Below are 17088 nucleotides of genomic sequence, written 5' to 3'. Positions count from 1 at the left end.
TATGCCTATTTTCAGTTATCTTACTGTCATTAAAAACCCATCTTTATCCCACTTTTACCATATTCTGTAACTTTCATATGCATTGTGTCTGCTATTCTGTTCATGTATAAACACCAATTACAGAGGCATAATGTGTTTCAGTATTTAGTTACAGCTATCCTATACATAAGCTGTTTCTGTATTGTATGTCCTACCACTTTTTCCAAATTCCCATATTAATTGTAGCTTTAGTTTACCCTTCTGGATTTTTCCTGTGTGTCTAATGGCTTTTTTTTTTTTTTTTTTTAATGAGACAGGCTCTCAATCTGTTACCCAAGCTGGAGTACAGTGGCATGATCATAGCTCACTGCAGCCTTAAACTCCTGGGTTCAAGTGATCCTCCAGCCTTAGCTTCCTGGGTAGCTGGGATTATGGGCACCAGCCTACATGCCTGGCTTCAATTGCTTTCTCTGATCTAACTGTGTTGGTTAATACCTCCAGTAAAATATAGTAATGGAGATCACAGGCACTGGTCCTGACTTCAGGGACAATAGGAATAATTCCTACTAGAAGCCTGGTTTTTCTGACATACTCCTAGACAAATAAATCATAAAACTGTTCTAATGAAGAAAAACTTCACTTTATTGAGCATAGGAATAGACGGGCTTTCAGATTATTTTTTGCTTTATGGTTATTACTTTCATAAACCATCTGATCCACAGCAAAACTAATTGGTACCATACAAAGATGTGTGTCTATTACTGTCATGTTTAGATTTAGTTTCTATTCCATATTCATTGACATATTTCAATCTAGATAGAAACACCTGTGATTGAATTAATGCATGGTAATGCATGGCACACACATTGCTTAAGGTGGTAATAAGGGGTCAGATGCTCTACAGTAACCTTCAAGCACAGGTACCGATCTGCATTTTATGCAAAACTTCAGGTTTTACTCAATTTTTACACTGGTGGAAGCTGATGTCAGTAACTTAAAGGCAAGCAAATACTTCTCCAATTCTTAGCTGAACAAAAAATACACACAATGTAGCGTTTTTATTGGGCAAGACTTGCTTTTTATATTTCACATGAGAATGCAATTATAACCCTTCCTTGAACAAAATGACCAGGGTACTAATAAAACCATCTTTGCAGGAGTGTTTAATAAGCATATTTTATTTAAATAAATCCTCCAGTAGGAAATGGAGAATTCACTGCCTTTACTTAGAAGGCTATGTAAATAGCTATCTGTCAAATTTATATATGCAGCTCACCAATATTCCCTTACTGGAAACATCAGTATTTCCACATCACATCACAGTTCCCAAAAGGACCTTAAAGTCTCAAAATTCCGTGTCTCCTTTGGCTTGCTTCTCTCTTGATTCCACCCATGCTTTATTAATGGTTCTCTTCATATCATCATCTCCATCTTCATAAATTTTCTTTAGAACATTCATCAATCCCTCACTAGGATCTGTTTCAGTGTCATAGGAGGGCTTCCTTTAAAAAGAAAACATATACAACAATGGAGAAATGAAGGCACGGGGGAAGATACTATAATTCAGGTTGTTAACACTGGCAGGAAGTAGAGGGATAAGAGGGAAGACAGTGTATCCATAGAGATTCACAATCAAAACGGCACGCCTAAGTTCATCTTAATGAAAACAACACACACCTACCAAGCATGCACACACTTGGTGCATGAAAGAGGTCATCAAAATAGTAAGGGGCCATTTTTAGGCACAGGGATTTCCCATGATTTTTTTTTTTTTTTTAGACAGTCTTGCTCTGTCACCCAGGCTGGAGTGCAGTGGTGCAATCTTGGCTCACTGCAACCTCCGCCTCCCAGGTTCAAGCAATTCTGTCTGCCTCAGCATCCCAAGTAGCTGGGATTACAGGCACGTGCCACCATGCTCGGCTAATTTTTGTATTTTTAGTAGAGACGGAGTTTCACCACGTCAGCCAAGCTGGTCTCAAACTCCTGACCTCAGGTGATCCACCACCTCAGCCTCCCAAAATGCTAGGATTACAGGCATGAGCCACCCCGCCTGGCCTCATTTTTAACAGGTAAAATAAGTAAGGATTTGATTTTCTAACTTTTCATTTTTTAAAAGCATGTTTCCTCATAATTTGGAAAAAAAAAATTGATGGAAAATCACAAACATTACACATGGATGTACCCTGAAGCTCATGTATTTTATAATTAGAAAAGCTCTCCTCTTAAGCCTGAGATACACAGATCTGGACCTGAGTCTTCAATTAGTACCTCTAGAAGATGAACCGACCTAGAATGCAAGTATCATTGAATAAACATTTTTAAAAGGTCATTATTAAGAAGGATAAAAATATTTTATCTTTTTCACTCTAAACCAGTGACAATGAAAACAACTACTATCACAAACATCTGAGAAATTTAAAACATACAGGGGTATCTGAGCCTCTCTCGAACTACCGAAACAGAGTATCTGGGAACGGGCACAGTATTTGTATAGAAGTGCCTAGGGTTAAGAACCACACTAAAGAGCCAACTGTTAACTACAAGACCTTAAAAAGCAACTGGCTGGACGCGCCCTCTTCAGGTAGTTTCTGACAGTTGAAAGCAGAAATATATTATCCATAAAGAAAAACTTAAAAATCCATGATCTCAAACAATACACTAGAATTCTTTAAAAAATGAAAGTAGACTCACTCTTTTTCTTTGCACTCTTTTTCAACCTGGGTCAGGTAATCCCACCTTGTGTTTTCCACTTTCTTTCTACACAGTATAAGAACTGTATCAGTCTTGACCTGGAAGAAAAGCGGGAAAACAAATACAGCTTAGAAGACATGAAGATTAGCATGAATATTTAGAAAACAATTATTTAATTAATCAAGTCCCTAGTATGTATAGACTTATTTGGGGTGCTAGTAATACTTGTATGAATAGGCCAAAATCTGAACATTCATGGCGTGAAAAGACCATAAATAAGTAAAACTTGAATACCGTCATATCCTAGAAAGTGCTGGCAAGACAAAGCAGGTGTTAATGGGGGTGGGAGCAGGAACTTCATTAGGAAGGCCTCCCTGAGGCAAAATCTGAGCTGAAGCCTAAGGTCAGGAGAAGGCAGTTGGCAGAGCCATGTAGACTGGCTCCAAGATGGGATGATCTTGGTGTGTTTGAGAAGCAGGAGGAGTGGCTGGATTTTAGTGACAAAGAGATAGTAATATAATAAGAGGGGTCGAGGATAGGCAAGAAACCAAGTCACATAAGGCAGTATGGAGCAAGGTGAGGCATTTGGAAAGTGTGAAAGAAGGGCAACGTACAGGTCTTTAAACAATGATCAATACGACTTCTAGGGATCTTTTGGTACTCTATGTACGGGACTAGTGGATGCAGAAGGGTGCAGGAAGACGGCGAATCCAACTATATTTGAGTATCACCTGTAAGCTGTTAATTATGTATTATAAAAACAGATGGCAGAATGGCATGTCTATATACCTAATGCATTAAACTTCATTTATTCAAATTAGGCAGAAAAGAGGGACTATCTGATTTAGTAAAAATTATAAAGGGTAGTTTTTAAAAGACAGTTTCCTTATTTTTATAGCTGCTTCTAACTCCAAGGAGGCTAAGTGCTTAAGACCTCCTTTTATGTATAGGAGTATTATGCACAATGCTAACACTACCATTAATTTAAGCACTTTACATATGGTATTGCACTTCAGTGTATCATTTCAACTTTGTGAAATAAATTATTACTATTGCATAAATGCAGAAACTGAGGCACAGAGTGATTAAGCTGCCAAAGGTCACAAACAATAAGCAGTAAACCTGGCATAAAACTCAAGTCTCACTCTTAACTACCTTCAAACGTTTACTTCCTTCCTGATCTTAATGGAATATTCTTACAATAGCCTATTCTTCTACAAAAGGAGTTGGCAAATGTTCTCTGTCAAGGACCACACAGTAAATATTTAGGTTTCATTTAGGGCATTATGTGGTCTGCTGCAGCCACTTAACTCTGCCATTGTAGCACAAAAGCAGCCACAAACAACACACAAACAAATAAGCCTGGCTATGTCCCAATAAAACATTCACAAAACAGGCAGTGGTCCCTGTTACAGGACAAATTCATTCCAGTTCATCTCAATTCTAAATCAGCTAGGTTCAATCTGGTAAGGTTTCAGAATATTACGACCAAAAAAAGCACACTCACTTTTTTTGAACTGCCTTCCACAGAGATGGGTTTCAAGAGATTGTTCACAATCATGGAGTAACTCTTCCCATTTAGATTCTTTACCAAAAGATCAAATGACCTGCAACACAATGGTGAATACATCATCTTTCTAGTTCTATGAAAGGTATTCTTACTCCGTAAGAGTGGAAAAAAAGCTGCTGGCTTTATTTCAGGGTGTGCATTTGGCCAGTTAATGCTCACCTCTTGAAAGTAGTTGTAAAGGATAATTAATTCTAAATTTAAGAAGAATTTTAAAAACTGCTAAGAAAAAGTCTCAAGATAAGGCAATGTTGACTGTTAACGATCACCGTCTTTCCCAACATAATGAGAACTCACCTCTCTGTGAAATGCACCTGCACATTCTCAGTGGGAACTTGATGCACTCCACTTAAGGTAATGTAGATTTTCACAAACTTATCTGACTGATCCCATCCTGGCAATGACAACAAAAGATGGGACATAAGTAAGTCTCTGAAACTATCTCTAGAACAGCAAACGCACATGGCTCATAACTCAGGAAAGTAAAATTATGAAAATCCAGTCATAAAAAAATTTGAAACCCAAGAAATTTTCTAGGTTGAGAAATGGAGCCTCAAAGCAGTTAAGTACTCTACCCAAAGTTAGGCATCTAACAAGTGATAGAATTCAGATTCAAATCCAGGTTTCTGAATACAAAGCCTATGTTCTTTTTGTCCCTCAGAATAAAAATATGATCACTAAATACATAAGATTAGTTCATTTACTGCTTTTATGGAAACAGTTTTGTCCTACATCTAAATATCGGTAGCTCTCCACTAAGGTGGATGGCTAAGTATCAATACTGTCTAATTCCATAACCATTTCTACTTCTCTAAGTAGTATAACAAACGGAATCCTAGCGCTCTTACTTCCTTTCCAGGGCAAAGCAGAATGTAAATGACTCCAATTCTTCATCCAAATCTGACAAACCTACTGATATCTATTAAATGCCATTTCAGTATGTATTATCAAACTACCAGCAAGTCTCTAACCTAGAAGAACTCTGTCAACATACAAGACATACACACTTCACAAAATACCATCATATTTGTAGAAAATAAAAAACATCACAAAAAGCATCTTCTGTTTATCAAGAATATATACATACATACATATCCCTGACTCTTCCTCACTTAGTCCTATGGAATAGAAACATGCCCCATCCTCCATGACGTGTTTTCACACTGCATGCCTGTATCAAAACATCTCATGTACCCCATAAATACATACACCTACTATATACCCACGAAAATTAAAAAGAAACATAGTGTTGATCAAAAAAATGCCCTAGAGGGTTCCAGAGAACTTCATTTATTAATAGTTTCTTTCCAGTCAGTACATCCTCCGGATTGACAAGTTTCTCCCTCAACACAAATCTATGTTCCTGGTTAAAATGCCATAATCCTAAACATCTTCAGACCAGTTTCCCATACTCAACTGAGTACACGGTGCAATTTCATATAGTACTATATAGTACATCTCTTAAGCACGACATACACATGCTTTTCACTATAACAATACTCAAAATAGATCATGCCTTCCAAGTCTCTATTCATGTCCTCTGCTCATGCTGTTCCCTTCCTTTTTGACTTGCTGAACATATAACTCACCCTTCACACTCAAATCTCTCTAATTCTCCCTGTTCTTCACCTCCAGAATTATTTCCTCAGCTATGTTACCTATTATGTGCTAGACATTATTAGCACAAAGAAAAACCAGCCTGTCCTTGCTCCAGTGAGAGCTCATCACTCTCATTCAAGTTGCACTGCCGCTAAAACAAAAAAACTATATACACCATTGAAGGAAAACAGTTTTTGCTCATACTGTTTTGCTAATACATTGTTATGTTAGGAGTTATACGTCTATGTCCCAACCACACCATGAGAAAGGATTGGGTCTTTGTCACTGTTGTGTATCCGTAAGTCTAAGCACAATAGTGATATACATTAGGTGCTCAAAAATATTTCCTGAATTTAACTGGATTCCTCTCCTCAGTTAATTGTAGTGGTTGGCAAAGTGAAACATAAAACATGATTAAACACCACCACCACCACCAAAGCGGTACCTCATATATACTGAATAATTTCAGAATAAATTCCTTCCTTGTTGCTACTCCTCATCTTTGTAGTAAATCACCTTACTCTTGTTAACAGCTTCTAGAATGTATCCTTTCCTATTTAAAGAAAGTTTTATTAAATAAAAACTGATGGGTCTTCCTCCAAGCCACCAAACACACAGACTCAAAACTCATTTAAAGATGAATTTGTTAGATCACTATGAGGAATAGGTTGCTCGGAGGCAAAACTGGCTATAGGGAAGCAAGTCATACCATAATTACTGATTTTCACTGTATAGCCCGTTGTAATGGGAGCAACCACAGCAGCTGGTTTTTCATTATCAAGAAGTTCTGCTTTCTTCTGTGATTTCTGTTGCATCTTGTTCTTGATTTCTGTCTCAATCTTGGACTTTTCAGCTGTAAGGGCATCACGTACTCTTTTCCTAGTAGCCTTTTCCAGCAATACCTTTACCTCTTCTAGATCTTTCTGTAGCTGTGTTAAGACAAAAAATAAGTTAGCTATGATCAATAAGGAAATGGCTTGATATTGTGCTTATCACTCTTTTCAACTTGCTGAAATAAGCACTAAGAATTAAGAGGTTCATCTAAATTTTCTAGGATTGAGTTGCAACTTCAGTTCTTCCCTCTGGCTTATTAACTGTAATTAACTCAAGCTTCCTTTTTTTTCCAAAAGGAAAACTTTGAACAATCTTGAACAAACAATAAATAGGTAATCAAACCCAAATTTTCCAGTTTATATTTGCTTTAAAATATTTACAAGAAACATCTGCGACTTAAAAAGTAAAACAAAGACTTTTTTTTTGACAAGGGATTCATAGATTTCCTTTAACATCTAATCCGAGTGTCATTAGATGTTAGACACTTTTAAAATATTTAAGAGATGAGAGAACACGCAGTGACCATGGCAAAATGCTATATGGCAAACTTTACTGAGGTAATGAATGCTCCATTTTCTGTCACTGATTGGTCTTCATTGATCTTCCCACCTCAAATACCTCAAATAAAAAAAGTCCGAATTTTTAAGACAAAATATTTTTAAAAAAACAAACAAAAAAAACCAAATTTCTGCTTTTGAGGAAAAGTCTTGCTCTGAAGCTGGGTCAGTCTTACAGTCAGAAGTGTAGGAGTTGGTTGCATAGAAGGTGACAAAAGACCCAAAATGCAACCTACTCTTGGAAATTATCTTTTGAAAAAGCCACCACGTTCTCATTTTCTTCTCATGCCAATCCATCATCTAGTAAAGTCTACTTCTTTTTACTTTCTAGAGATAGAGGCAACATTTTATGAAATTCAAGAAGACAATGTTAGAAAATTATTGAGCCTAAGTTTTTTTCCCCCAATTACCCTCTTGACATACTGCAAATACACAAGATCTTTCCAAACAGCTGTTTCACTTCTTACAGTAACTTTACACTCTAGCTTGATACTAGCAACTTGACCAAAAAAATCTTGTGTCACAGCTTGATTATATCAAAAGCTCAATTTAAAAGTCTTTTAGTGCTTTATAATTCAGAATATCAGACGCACAACAGAGTCTGAAAGCCTTTGTTTCTTAATAGTCTTATAAAATGCAATAACAGAACTAATTCTTTTCTTTTACTACAAGTCTTTTATTATCTCATTTAACTCAGATGCCCTAGTTTTGCCTATCTATAACAGATGACATGGTATAAAAAGTTCAACTCTGGCCCGATGCAGTGGCTCACACCTGTAGTCCCGGCACTTTGGGAGGCCAAACGGGTGGATCACTTGAGGTTAGGGGTTCGAGACCAACCTGACCAACATGGCAAAAGCCTGTCTCTACTTAAAATTCAAAAATTAGGCGGCCATGGTGCCATGTGCCTGTAATCCCAGCTACTCAGGAAGCTGAGGCAGGAGAATTGCTTGAACCCCGGAGGCAGAGGTTGCAGTGACCCAAGATTGCGCCATTGCACTCTAGCCTGGGCAACAAGAGCAAAACTCAGTATCAAAAAACAAAAAAGTTCAACTCTGCCCAACCCTCTTGTCCACACTCTCCCCTTCCAAGAACAGCTCATATTACTATGACAAAAACTCTTGCAAACTCGTCTTTTGAGCATAGAACCAAGATGTTTCAGTTCAAAATAATACTTTTATTTTAATGGTTTCAAAAAAAACGCTGATTCTACAACTCCTAATTCATAAAATACTGAAATATAAAATGAAATATAATAAGTCTAAGCACGAGGTTTTGCTTTTTGACTGAAATAGGAATGCTTTAGCAGAAAAAGAAAAGTAATTCAAATTAGGCAAGGGATTCCCCCAGTGGCTGAATTCCCAAGCCCTCTTTATTGCCAGTTTTGGCTCTAAATTACTCTTTTCATTATAAAGTATCCACTGAAAAAACTTAAAACTGAGACATTTCCTCAGTTCTGTTGTTGGCAGACTTGAAACCAGCAAAGATCTGCTTTTTCTGCACAAATACTGTAAGATGTCCTAGATAGTTTCTTATCTAATTTATCATGTAATTTTCCTTGCCTTCTTGGCATGTATTTGTTTTACGTATATAAAAATTTTATTTCCCTTTTATCCCTACCCATAACGCATTCAAGCTCTATCTTCCTATTTCCTAATTTTTCACTAGGAGGCATTAACACCAATGTGCCTCAAAAATGGGCAAAGGAATTCAACACACGTTTCTCCAAAGATACAGAAATGGACACCAAGAACGTTAAAGATGCTCAACATCTTCATCATTGGGTAAACGCGTATCAAATTCCCAAGATACCACTTCACACCCAGCAGGATGGTGTTATAAACCAAAAAAGAAAAATAGAACTCAAATGTTGATAAGGATGTGGAGAAACTGGAAGCTTCAAACACTTCTTGTGGGAATATGATGCAACCACTCTGGAAACAGTCTAACAGTTTCTCAAAAAGTTACCATATGAACCAGTAATTCCACTCCTAGATACATACCCCAGAGAACTGAAAACACATCCACACAAAAAACTTGTACACAGCACTCGCAGCAGCATTATTTTTATGTTAGTCAGGAAGTGGAAATAAGGCAGGGCGCCATGGCTCACACCTGTAATTCCAGCACTTTCAGAGGCCAAGGCGGGCGGGCAGATCACTTGAGATCAGGAGTTCGAGACCAGCCTGGCCAGCGTTGTGAAACCCCGTCGCTACTAAAAATACAAAAATTAGCCGGGCATGGTGGCGCGCGCCTGTAATCCCAGCTACTCAGGAGGCTGAGGCAGGAGAATCCTTTGAACCCGGGAGACGAAGATTGCAGTGAGCCGAGACTGCGCCACTGCACTTCAGCCTGGGCGACAGAGCGAGACTCCATCTCAAAAAAAGAAGTGGAAATAAATGTCCATAAACGGATGAAAGGATAAACACAATGTGCCATACGCATATAATAGAATATTATTTAGCCATAAAGAGCATGTGTACTAATACACACTACACCATGGATGAACCTGAAAATGTTAGTGCTAAGTTGAAGGAGCCAAAAAACAAAAGGCCACATACAGCGTGACTCCATTGATATGAAATGCCTAGAATAGGCAAATTCACAGAAAGTATAAGATGAATAGTTGTCAGGGGCTGAGGGGGGAATGGGAAGCAATTGTTTAAAAGACACTAAATGGTTTCTTTTTGGAGTGATGAAAATGTTCTGAAACTAGACAGTGGCGATGGCTGCACTACACTGAATATACTTAAAACAATACCTGAATTATACACTTTAAAATGGTTAAAAACTTAAATTTTATCTCAAACAAAACAAAAATGAAGTGCCCTTAAATGTCTACTTCTAAGTACCTAAACTGAGAACATTCCCTACTCTCAAGAGGACTAATACTGAGCTATCCACCTGCATGACTGTGAAGTTCTCTCCTAGGGGCGCATGTACCCAAGACCTACCTTAAAAGACTTGTCACAAGATACCTAGATTAAGACTATAACACACAAATCTCATAGTTTTTCCTCATTATAAAGAAAAGATTTTGAGTTAAAAAAAAAAAAAAGGCTTGGGATTTCCCACTACTTGTTTTCATAAAGCAAATCTAGTTAATGCACACCCAACACTTAGCTGTGAATAACTGTCCCGTCTTCACCTCCCACTTAGGCCAGGAAATGAGCAATACAAGTACTATCATTCCCATTTTCTAACTGAGCAAACTAAGTCTCCATAAAATTTAATTCTCCAACGTTCAGAGTTTACGGAGCTTTAACACAGGCCATTGGGTTTCTTACTATTAATTACAACTAACTTTCCAAGTTATTTATTTTAAAAATCACATACAGCAGATTGCTATTTGCCAATCACTGGTTGAAACACCTAGAAATCATACTTTTCAACAACCCTATGAAATGGATGCTACTGCGACACTGAAAAGCTAAACAACTTGCCCAGAGTAACACAGCTCCTCGTGTGTAGAGAAAACATGACTAAGAGAATTCAAGTGCTAGCACCGAAAACTTCTCACCCTCCAACCGCCCTCTACCATAAACGACACTCATGTTTGCACCCAGCTTTGCTTGAATGAAGCGTCCTGTCTTCTGCCTGGGAAACCAGCGCAGAAAGGGCCTGAGGAACACGCGCAGGGGGCCGCTCGCTCAGACCCACTCCCCGCATCGCCTGCACGGAGAATCGCCGCACACCCCTGCTCCGGCCCGGCAGGCGGGTGGGGTGCGAGGCCGAGATGAAGAGCGGGGAGCCGACCGCGCAGGAAGGGGCGAGTGAGGCGTCCCCAGGGAAGGCGGCGCGCCGACTGCCGCGGCAGCGGGTCGCCGCAGGGCGGCTCAGCCCACGGAAACAGCGGTGGGGCGGGAGGATGGCGCTGCAGCTCCAGCCGGGGAGCATGAGGAAGATGGGGCCGAACCATTTACCTCTTCTGAAGCCATGGGAGGCTGGATCAGGCCGAAGGCCCGAGCTGCAGCCGCGCAGAGGAGGGAACAGGAAACGCCACGCCGAGCCCTCAAACCGAGCGCAGAAGCCCACTCGCACGAGTCGCGGCGCCGCAGCCCGCGCGCACACCGACCTTGCGCGAGATCGCGGCCCGCCTCCCGCACGCGACGGATCTGGAACCTTCGCGAGGCCGCCGCCGCCACCGCCCACCGCGAGCACGCTCCACCCGCCAAGCCTGGCCCCACCCCTCCCCGCCTCACAGAGTCTGGCCCCGCCCCTCCCCGCCCCGCCGAGTCTGGCTCCGCCCGCCTGGCGAATCTCCTAGCAACGCTCAAGTCTCGCGAGCGAGCCGGCAGTCCGAGAAGCGTAATGTCTTCCTCTCCGCCCCGACAACTTTATGTATTGTAATTTGACCGCGCTAGGCCAGGCTGCGCAGTCGCAGCTCGGAACCGCTGCCTTAACCCACCCCGGAAATAACGTACCAATTTTCGGAGTCCAAGTCGGAAGTTGAGTAGAGAGTCACCTGCTTCCGTCCGCTCTAGGACACCAGACACACCAGGCAGCCATGTTGTGTAAGGCTAGTCTCTCAGCCTCCGCGAGAAGGCAAAAAATGGGGAGAAGGAGCAGCCTGATTATGTTCAAACGAGAAAGAATGGATATGTTAAGCGTGGAGGACTCCTAATGGTAGCGGTTTGATTTTCAGTGAGTCCGCCGCAGTGGAGACGTCACCGCGGTCTATCCGCTCCGACCTGGTGGCGTCATCACTGGCCGCGGTAGGAGGTGGAGCTGCGTTGGCCACGTGACCCGGCCCCGTGGCGGAAGCCCAGGTCAAGGCCCTAACCATAGGGCCGTGTTTGGCCCCATTTTCAGACCCTCCCTTCTGTTCTGTCGTGGACTGTTGAAGCATAATTTCCTGGTGCTTTCGCCCCTTTCACCGACCATTTCAAGAGTCCGTAGCTCTCGCCTGGGTTTGGATTCGGTATAAATGAGCCTGTTTACCGTCAAAGAAAATGGTGAAATGTTTTCTGGGAACAATGTTCTCTTCTGGTTCTAACGCTATCCCTTGGCGAGACCCCAGAGAAGCCTAGTTTTCGGGTTATTCTAGTCCTTGGCAGGCTCAAGATGTCAACAACACGGTTGGAAACAACCCCTGAGAGATCACATAGCCCGCGCTCGGCTTTATTGATCGTCCAAGGCGGCGACCCCTGAGAGGTCACTTAGCGAGCACTCAGCTTTATAGATCGCCCAAGGCAGCGATTAGAATCAGCAACTCGGAGAGGAAAAAAAAGCTCTTAGCAAAATGGAGGCTGACCATTATCTGTAATAAAGAATCGGAAGTCCAGTAAAAAAATAAATTACCCAAGCGCAACATGCGTGGATTTCACACAAAAAATGACATTAAGGGAAAGAAGCCAGACACAGAAGAGTTCATATTGTGTGGTTCCATTTAAATGAAGTCTAAAAACTAGCCCATGGTGTTAATGAGCATAGTGGGAAGGACAATGACATGGAAGAGCCACCAGGGGGCTTTTGAGGTTCCGGTGATGTTACTTGATTTAGACACGGATTATAGATAGGTGGGTTCACTTTAGAAATTAAGTTGTAAACGTATTTTTATGTACGTAGTTTCTTCTATAGATTATACTTAAGGCCCGGCGGGGGTGGGGGGGGGGGAATTTGCCAAGGTAATAGAAATATTACACCCATACATACAATTGTTAAAGTTCATGGGATGAACTCCTAAGAGCTGTGTATTTTATCGTATTTTTTTTAAAGTGGCCAACCAATAGCCTGGAATTATTAAGTACATAATTAAATAAAAACAAATATCGCACTGTACCGAGTGAAAGCTTGACCTAATGCAGTGAACAGTCACCTCATTCTCTTAATTGCTCAGGCTAAGGAGTCACAGGTGAGTCTTCTATCTCAGGCCTTACATCTTATCATATAGCAAGCCTTACTGGCTTAATCTTCAAAATATGTAGCGAATTAAACGACTTCTCACAACCTCTGTTTCTACCACCTGACGAGGTTTGGGGCATGCTACCCACAAATATGGCACCTAGACGTATTGAATACTTTAAACTGAAGGAATTTGAGAAAGAACATATGCAGGAATGTCTCTAACTTTCTTGCACCCTTCTGCCCTGAAGCAGGACGTAATACCCTCATGTGAGAGTTGCCCTGTCTATACCTAGAATAAAAGTAATATCTTTATCTCTGAAAACACAGGAACGTAGAGATGAACCTGAACATCAGGCCTTGCTAAGTTTCCCCCAGTTTATTACCCTTAGATCACAGTCTTTTAGCCCCATCACATTTTCCCACAAGTCTTCATTCTTCTTCAAACCTACTCTAAAGAACACTAAGGTTAACTATTTATTTGGGTCTTCATTTCTTTATGAAGTTTCCATGTTATGTCAAACTAACAATATTTATGCTTTTCTCTTGTTAATTTGTCTTTTGTTACAGCATCCCAAGCCAATGAGCCTAAAATGGGTAGAAGGAAAAAATACTTCTTACCCTACACACCCAGGTCCAAGCCATCATTATTTTGTCTGAAATTTTAGCTTCCTAACTGGTTACTCTGCTTCCCCATTGTGCCTTTAGTTTTCCACAGAGCAGCTTGCAATATATTTTCAGGTCATTATATCCCTTTGCTTAAAAACCTCTAACAGCTTCCTATTAGGCTTAGAATAAAGTACAAACTCCTTACTGTGAACTTGAGTGTTTTACGTATCTTATCTCACCTTTATGAGCTTGACATCCGAACCCATCTCTCACCACTCTTCCTTCCCCCCTCCCTCATTTAAACAGTCTGGCATTTTTCTTATTCATTGAACCCACTGGGTTTGCTCTTGCCTCCAAGTCTGTACCCAGCTTTCTCTCCACTTGTAATCGTCTTCCTCCAGTTCATCACACAGATCATTTCTTCACTCTATTTAGGTCTTTCAGAAGTAACACTAAGGGAGGCTTTTCCAGACAATATTATGCAAATATAAATGGACATGTGATAAATACTTTATTCAACTCATTTGTTGAGAGTGTATTTGAGTCGCCAGGTATTTATAGGCAATTTAACAATGTAATGTTAGTATAAGGTGGGAAGGTTAGATACAAACCTGTTAATGTGTCACAGGGTAATAAACTAACTGTTGGTGTTATCTGTTCCACTGGAAAGGAAGTAGGCATTTGCATTCTTATTGGACAGAAATCTAGAAGCTACTGTATAGATTCAGTATAGGACTTTTAAATCAATAGTAAACAATGAAATGAACAAAGTACAATCCCCTAGTCCTTGGTTTGACACTGAAAGGACATGCCACTCACCTTTTTGCCTTGTTTCCAAAGCTTGGAATAATTTTCTTTCCAAAATGAAATTATTTCTCATTCAGTTGTCCTATTGCAGGCAGCCTTTCTGCTTCCCCCAGTTATTGTACCTGTCAAGCTTACTCCTGATTTCCTAACTGCCAAATTCAATGGATATTTTGAATTTTTAATTTTTTTTGCTATGACTTATACTGTTTTCTTGGGGCTTGTCAGCAGATAAAGAAATGACCTTCTGGAGACTGTGCAAAATATGGAATGCTTAATTAACTTGTGTGTCATTCTTGTGCAGGGGACATGCCAATCTTCTCTGTAGATTACAGTTTTAGTGTATATGCTGTTGAAGTGAGCACTTCTGAATAATTTTTATGTAAAATTTCACATTGTTTAAAATACCAGAGGGGGCCAGACATGGTGGCTGATGCCTGTAATCCCAGCACTTTGGGAGGCTGAGGCAAGTGGATTGCTTGAGCTCAGGAGTTTGAGACCAGCCTGGCCACATGGCAAAACCTTGTCTCTGTAAAAAATAGAAATATTAGCCAGGCTTGGTGGTGCTTGCCTGTGGTCCCAGCTACTTGGGAGGCTGAAGTGGGAGGCACTTGAGCCTGGGAGGTGGAGATTGCAGTGAACTGAGATCATGCCACTGCATTCCAGCCTGGGTGACAGAGCAAGACCATCTCAGAAAACAAACAGAAAACACCACATGGCCAAACGAAAGATGTCTGTGGTCTGAATTTGGACCAAAATCTGTAATCTTACAGTCTTTTATTATTTTTTAATACATGCCGAATTCCAAGAGGAGCTGACCAATCTCTTGGTATTTCACTTGGGTTCCGTGGATTCCCAGAACAAAATGCAAGTGCAAATGAGATATGATTGGGATTCTCTGCACACAATCTCCACTTTCATAAGTGCCTCTGAAGTTTAGTTTGAATTATGTATCTCCTACCTTGCTGTACCTTAAAGGACCAACAGCAGCTACCTAACCCAGGATTAGCCAATCATATTTTTTTCCAGAATTTGTGATTGGAACAATTGAGATGGCAGTCTTCTGCTGGTAGTTTGAAGAGAGGATATGTAAACTTGGTAGCTGTGTACTTAGAAGCAGAGAAAGCCTGTTTTCAGAGAGAAGAATGAAGCAGGTAAGTGTCATCTGGAAGGACAAGCAGAAGCACAATTATGGGAACAATTGCTTTCAGGGTCCTGATAGCATTCCAGCCCCTTGTCCTAGTGCCAGTTCAGGCCCAAGTGTTTGGCCTTTGGGACCTATGATACAGATATCCTATTTCCTTTTGGTTAATTGCCTCTTAAAATTACTATTATTAAGCTAGCTTGCAAGGATTTCTGTTACTTGGAATCAAGGAACCTCAGTAGAGATGAAAATAAGGCACTTTGTGGTGGTGCTGCACAGGATATCATTTTTGCAGAGTATAGTTTTCTAAGTTGACTGGAGTCTAGTGTCAGGTGTAAAAAGTGTTACATAAACATTGGGTTCAAATGAGTCAGAATAAAGTCAACTAAAAAAATTAAAAAGACATACATGGACTTCAGAACAAATGTTTATTACTGCTTAATGGGGCCAAAGGGGCAACACAAAGCATTGAAAACATCACTGGCTCACAAAAACAGTCACCTTGTTAACCTTCTCAGTTGCATTTGTTTATTTCACAAGGCTTCATTCACACATAAAAACAAAATACTAATCCAATTCAAGTTCATAACAATTATAAAAGTAAACATTTGTTGGGACAATGTACAATAAATTGCACCTTTTAGACAAGCATTACATTTACATTTATAGAGTGTACTATACATAATACATGGAATTATGGAAACATCTAATTGGTCATCGTTTATAGAGGAAGAGGCTGATCACTAACTTTTTTGTAGTTAATTAGTACTGTTCAGACTAATCAACTCCTTTATTCTAGAACCTGTTTTCATTAGAGATGCCATGGACAAAATAATAGAATTCATAAAAATAGATAATTCAGAATCTCTACTACCTCCTCTGCAAGGGAAAGGTAGGAGTTGGAAAGAAAGAAGTGGGGCTGACTGAGAAACTGTGTCCCTCATTTGAACTAAGGATCCATGCATTATGCAAAATACCAAAAACAGAGAAACTGATACAAAAGGCTTTTAGGACATCTTGGATCTGGGACCATCTCCAGCCTTATTCTTGTGCTTTCATGACACCAGAGTCTCTCGATGCATTTATATTCTCACAATTCAGTCCATATATTTTATCCCATATATAATATATAGTTATTAAAAGTTATACAGTTTAATGGAAAAGATTTTACATGTTAACCAATTGCCAGTGAAAAAGGAAAATAACTTAAAATGTTCACTTTCTACTCAATGATTCTTTTTTCTTAAGCTTTTCAGAATACCACTGATGACAAACCAGAGATGGAGGTAGGAAGAATGGGATATGTTAATGAAATGTTTTTATAGCAGGCAGCAAATTCAGGTGGAGATAAGCTTGACATATTGTAGTCTTCTAGATGCAAACTGAGAACGGAATGCCAGAGAGCTGATTGCACTCACTAAAATCTATATGTCCACTGTTCTCATTACAACTCAAGATGA

At 40.1% G+C, this 17088-nt stretch overlaps 1 protein-coding gene and 1 non-coding gene across 3 annotated transcripts; both read right to left on the bottom strand.

Annotated features, from left to right (window-relative positions):
* Positions 1–600: 600 nt before the first annotated feature.
* On the bottom strand, positions 601–12177 carry CACYBP (calcyclin binding protein). 2 transcript variants are annotated; one of them, XM_030935780.1, is made up of 6 exons: positions 11652–12177; positions 6546–6765; positions 4535–4631; positions 4178–4277; positions 2671–2768; positions 601–1481 (listed from the first exon to the last, which is right to left on the bottom strand). In XM_030935780.1, exons 2-6 carry the CDS (start codon positions 6649–6651, stop codon positions 1325–1327), a joined length of 558 nt encoding a protein of 185 aa, XP_030791640.1. In that variant the 5' UTR covers positions 6652–6765; positions 11652–12177; the 3' UTR covers positions 601–1324. The 2 variants fall into 2 exon arrangements, with proteins under 2 accessions (XP_030791640.1, XP_010365686.1); XM_010367384.2 differs by lacking the exon at positions 11652–12177 and adding an exon at positions 11151–11594.
* Positions 12178–14743: 2566 nt separating this feature from the next.
* Positions 14744–14849, bottom strand: LOC115899372. Its single transcript, XR_004059097.1, has one exon. It is a non-coding gene; the product is annotated as a U6 spliceosomal RNA (small nuclear RNA).
* Positions 14850–17088: the final 2239 nt, after the last annotated feature.

This window comes from Rhinopithecus roxellana, chromosome 8 (assembly GCF_007565055.1).
Source record: "Rhinopithecus roxellana isolate Shanxi Qingling chromosome 8, ASM756505v1, whole genome shotgun sequence".
Lineage (NCBI taxonomy): Eukaryota > Metazoa > Chordata > Mammalia > Primates > Cercopithecidae > Rhinopithecus > Rhinopithecus roxellana.
This window is presented reverse-complemented; position numbering and strand designations above follow the sequence as displayed.

What these genes read in the sequence shown, in the direction of transcription:
- CACYBP (XM_010367384.2), bottom strand. An exon ending in CAGGTGCATTTCACAGAGAG is followed by an intron (nt 4,278 to 4,534) that starts GTGAGTTCTCAT and finishes ATTGTGTTGCAG; the next exon opens with GTCATTTGATCTTTTGGTAA. An exon ending in TGGAAGGCAGTTCAAAAAAA is followed by an intron (nt 2,769 to 4,177) that starts GTGAGTGTGCTT and finishes CTTTTCTTCCAG; the next exon opens with GTCAAGACTGATACAGTTCT.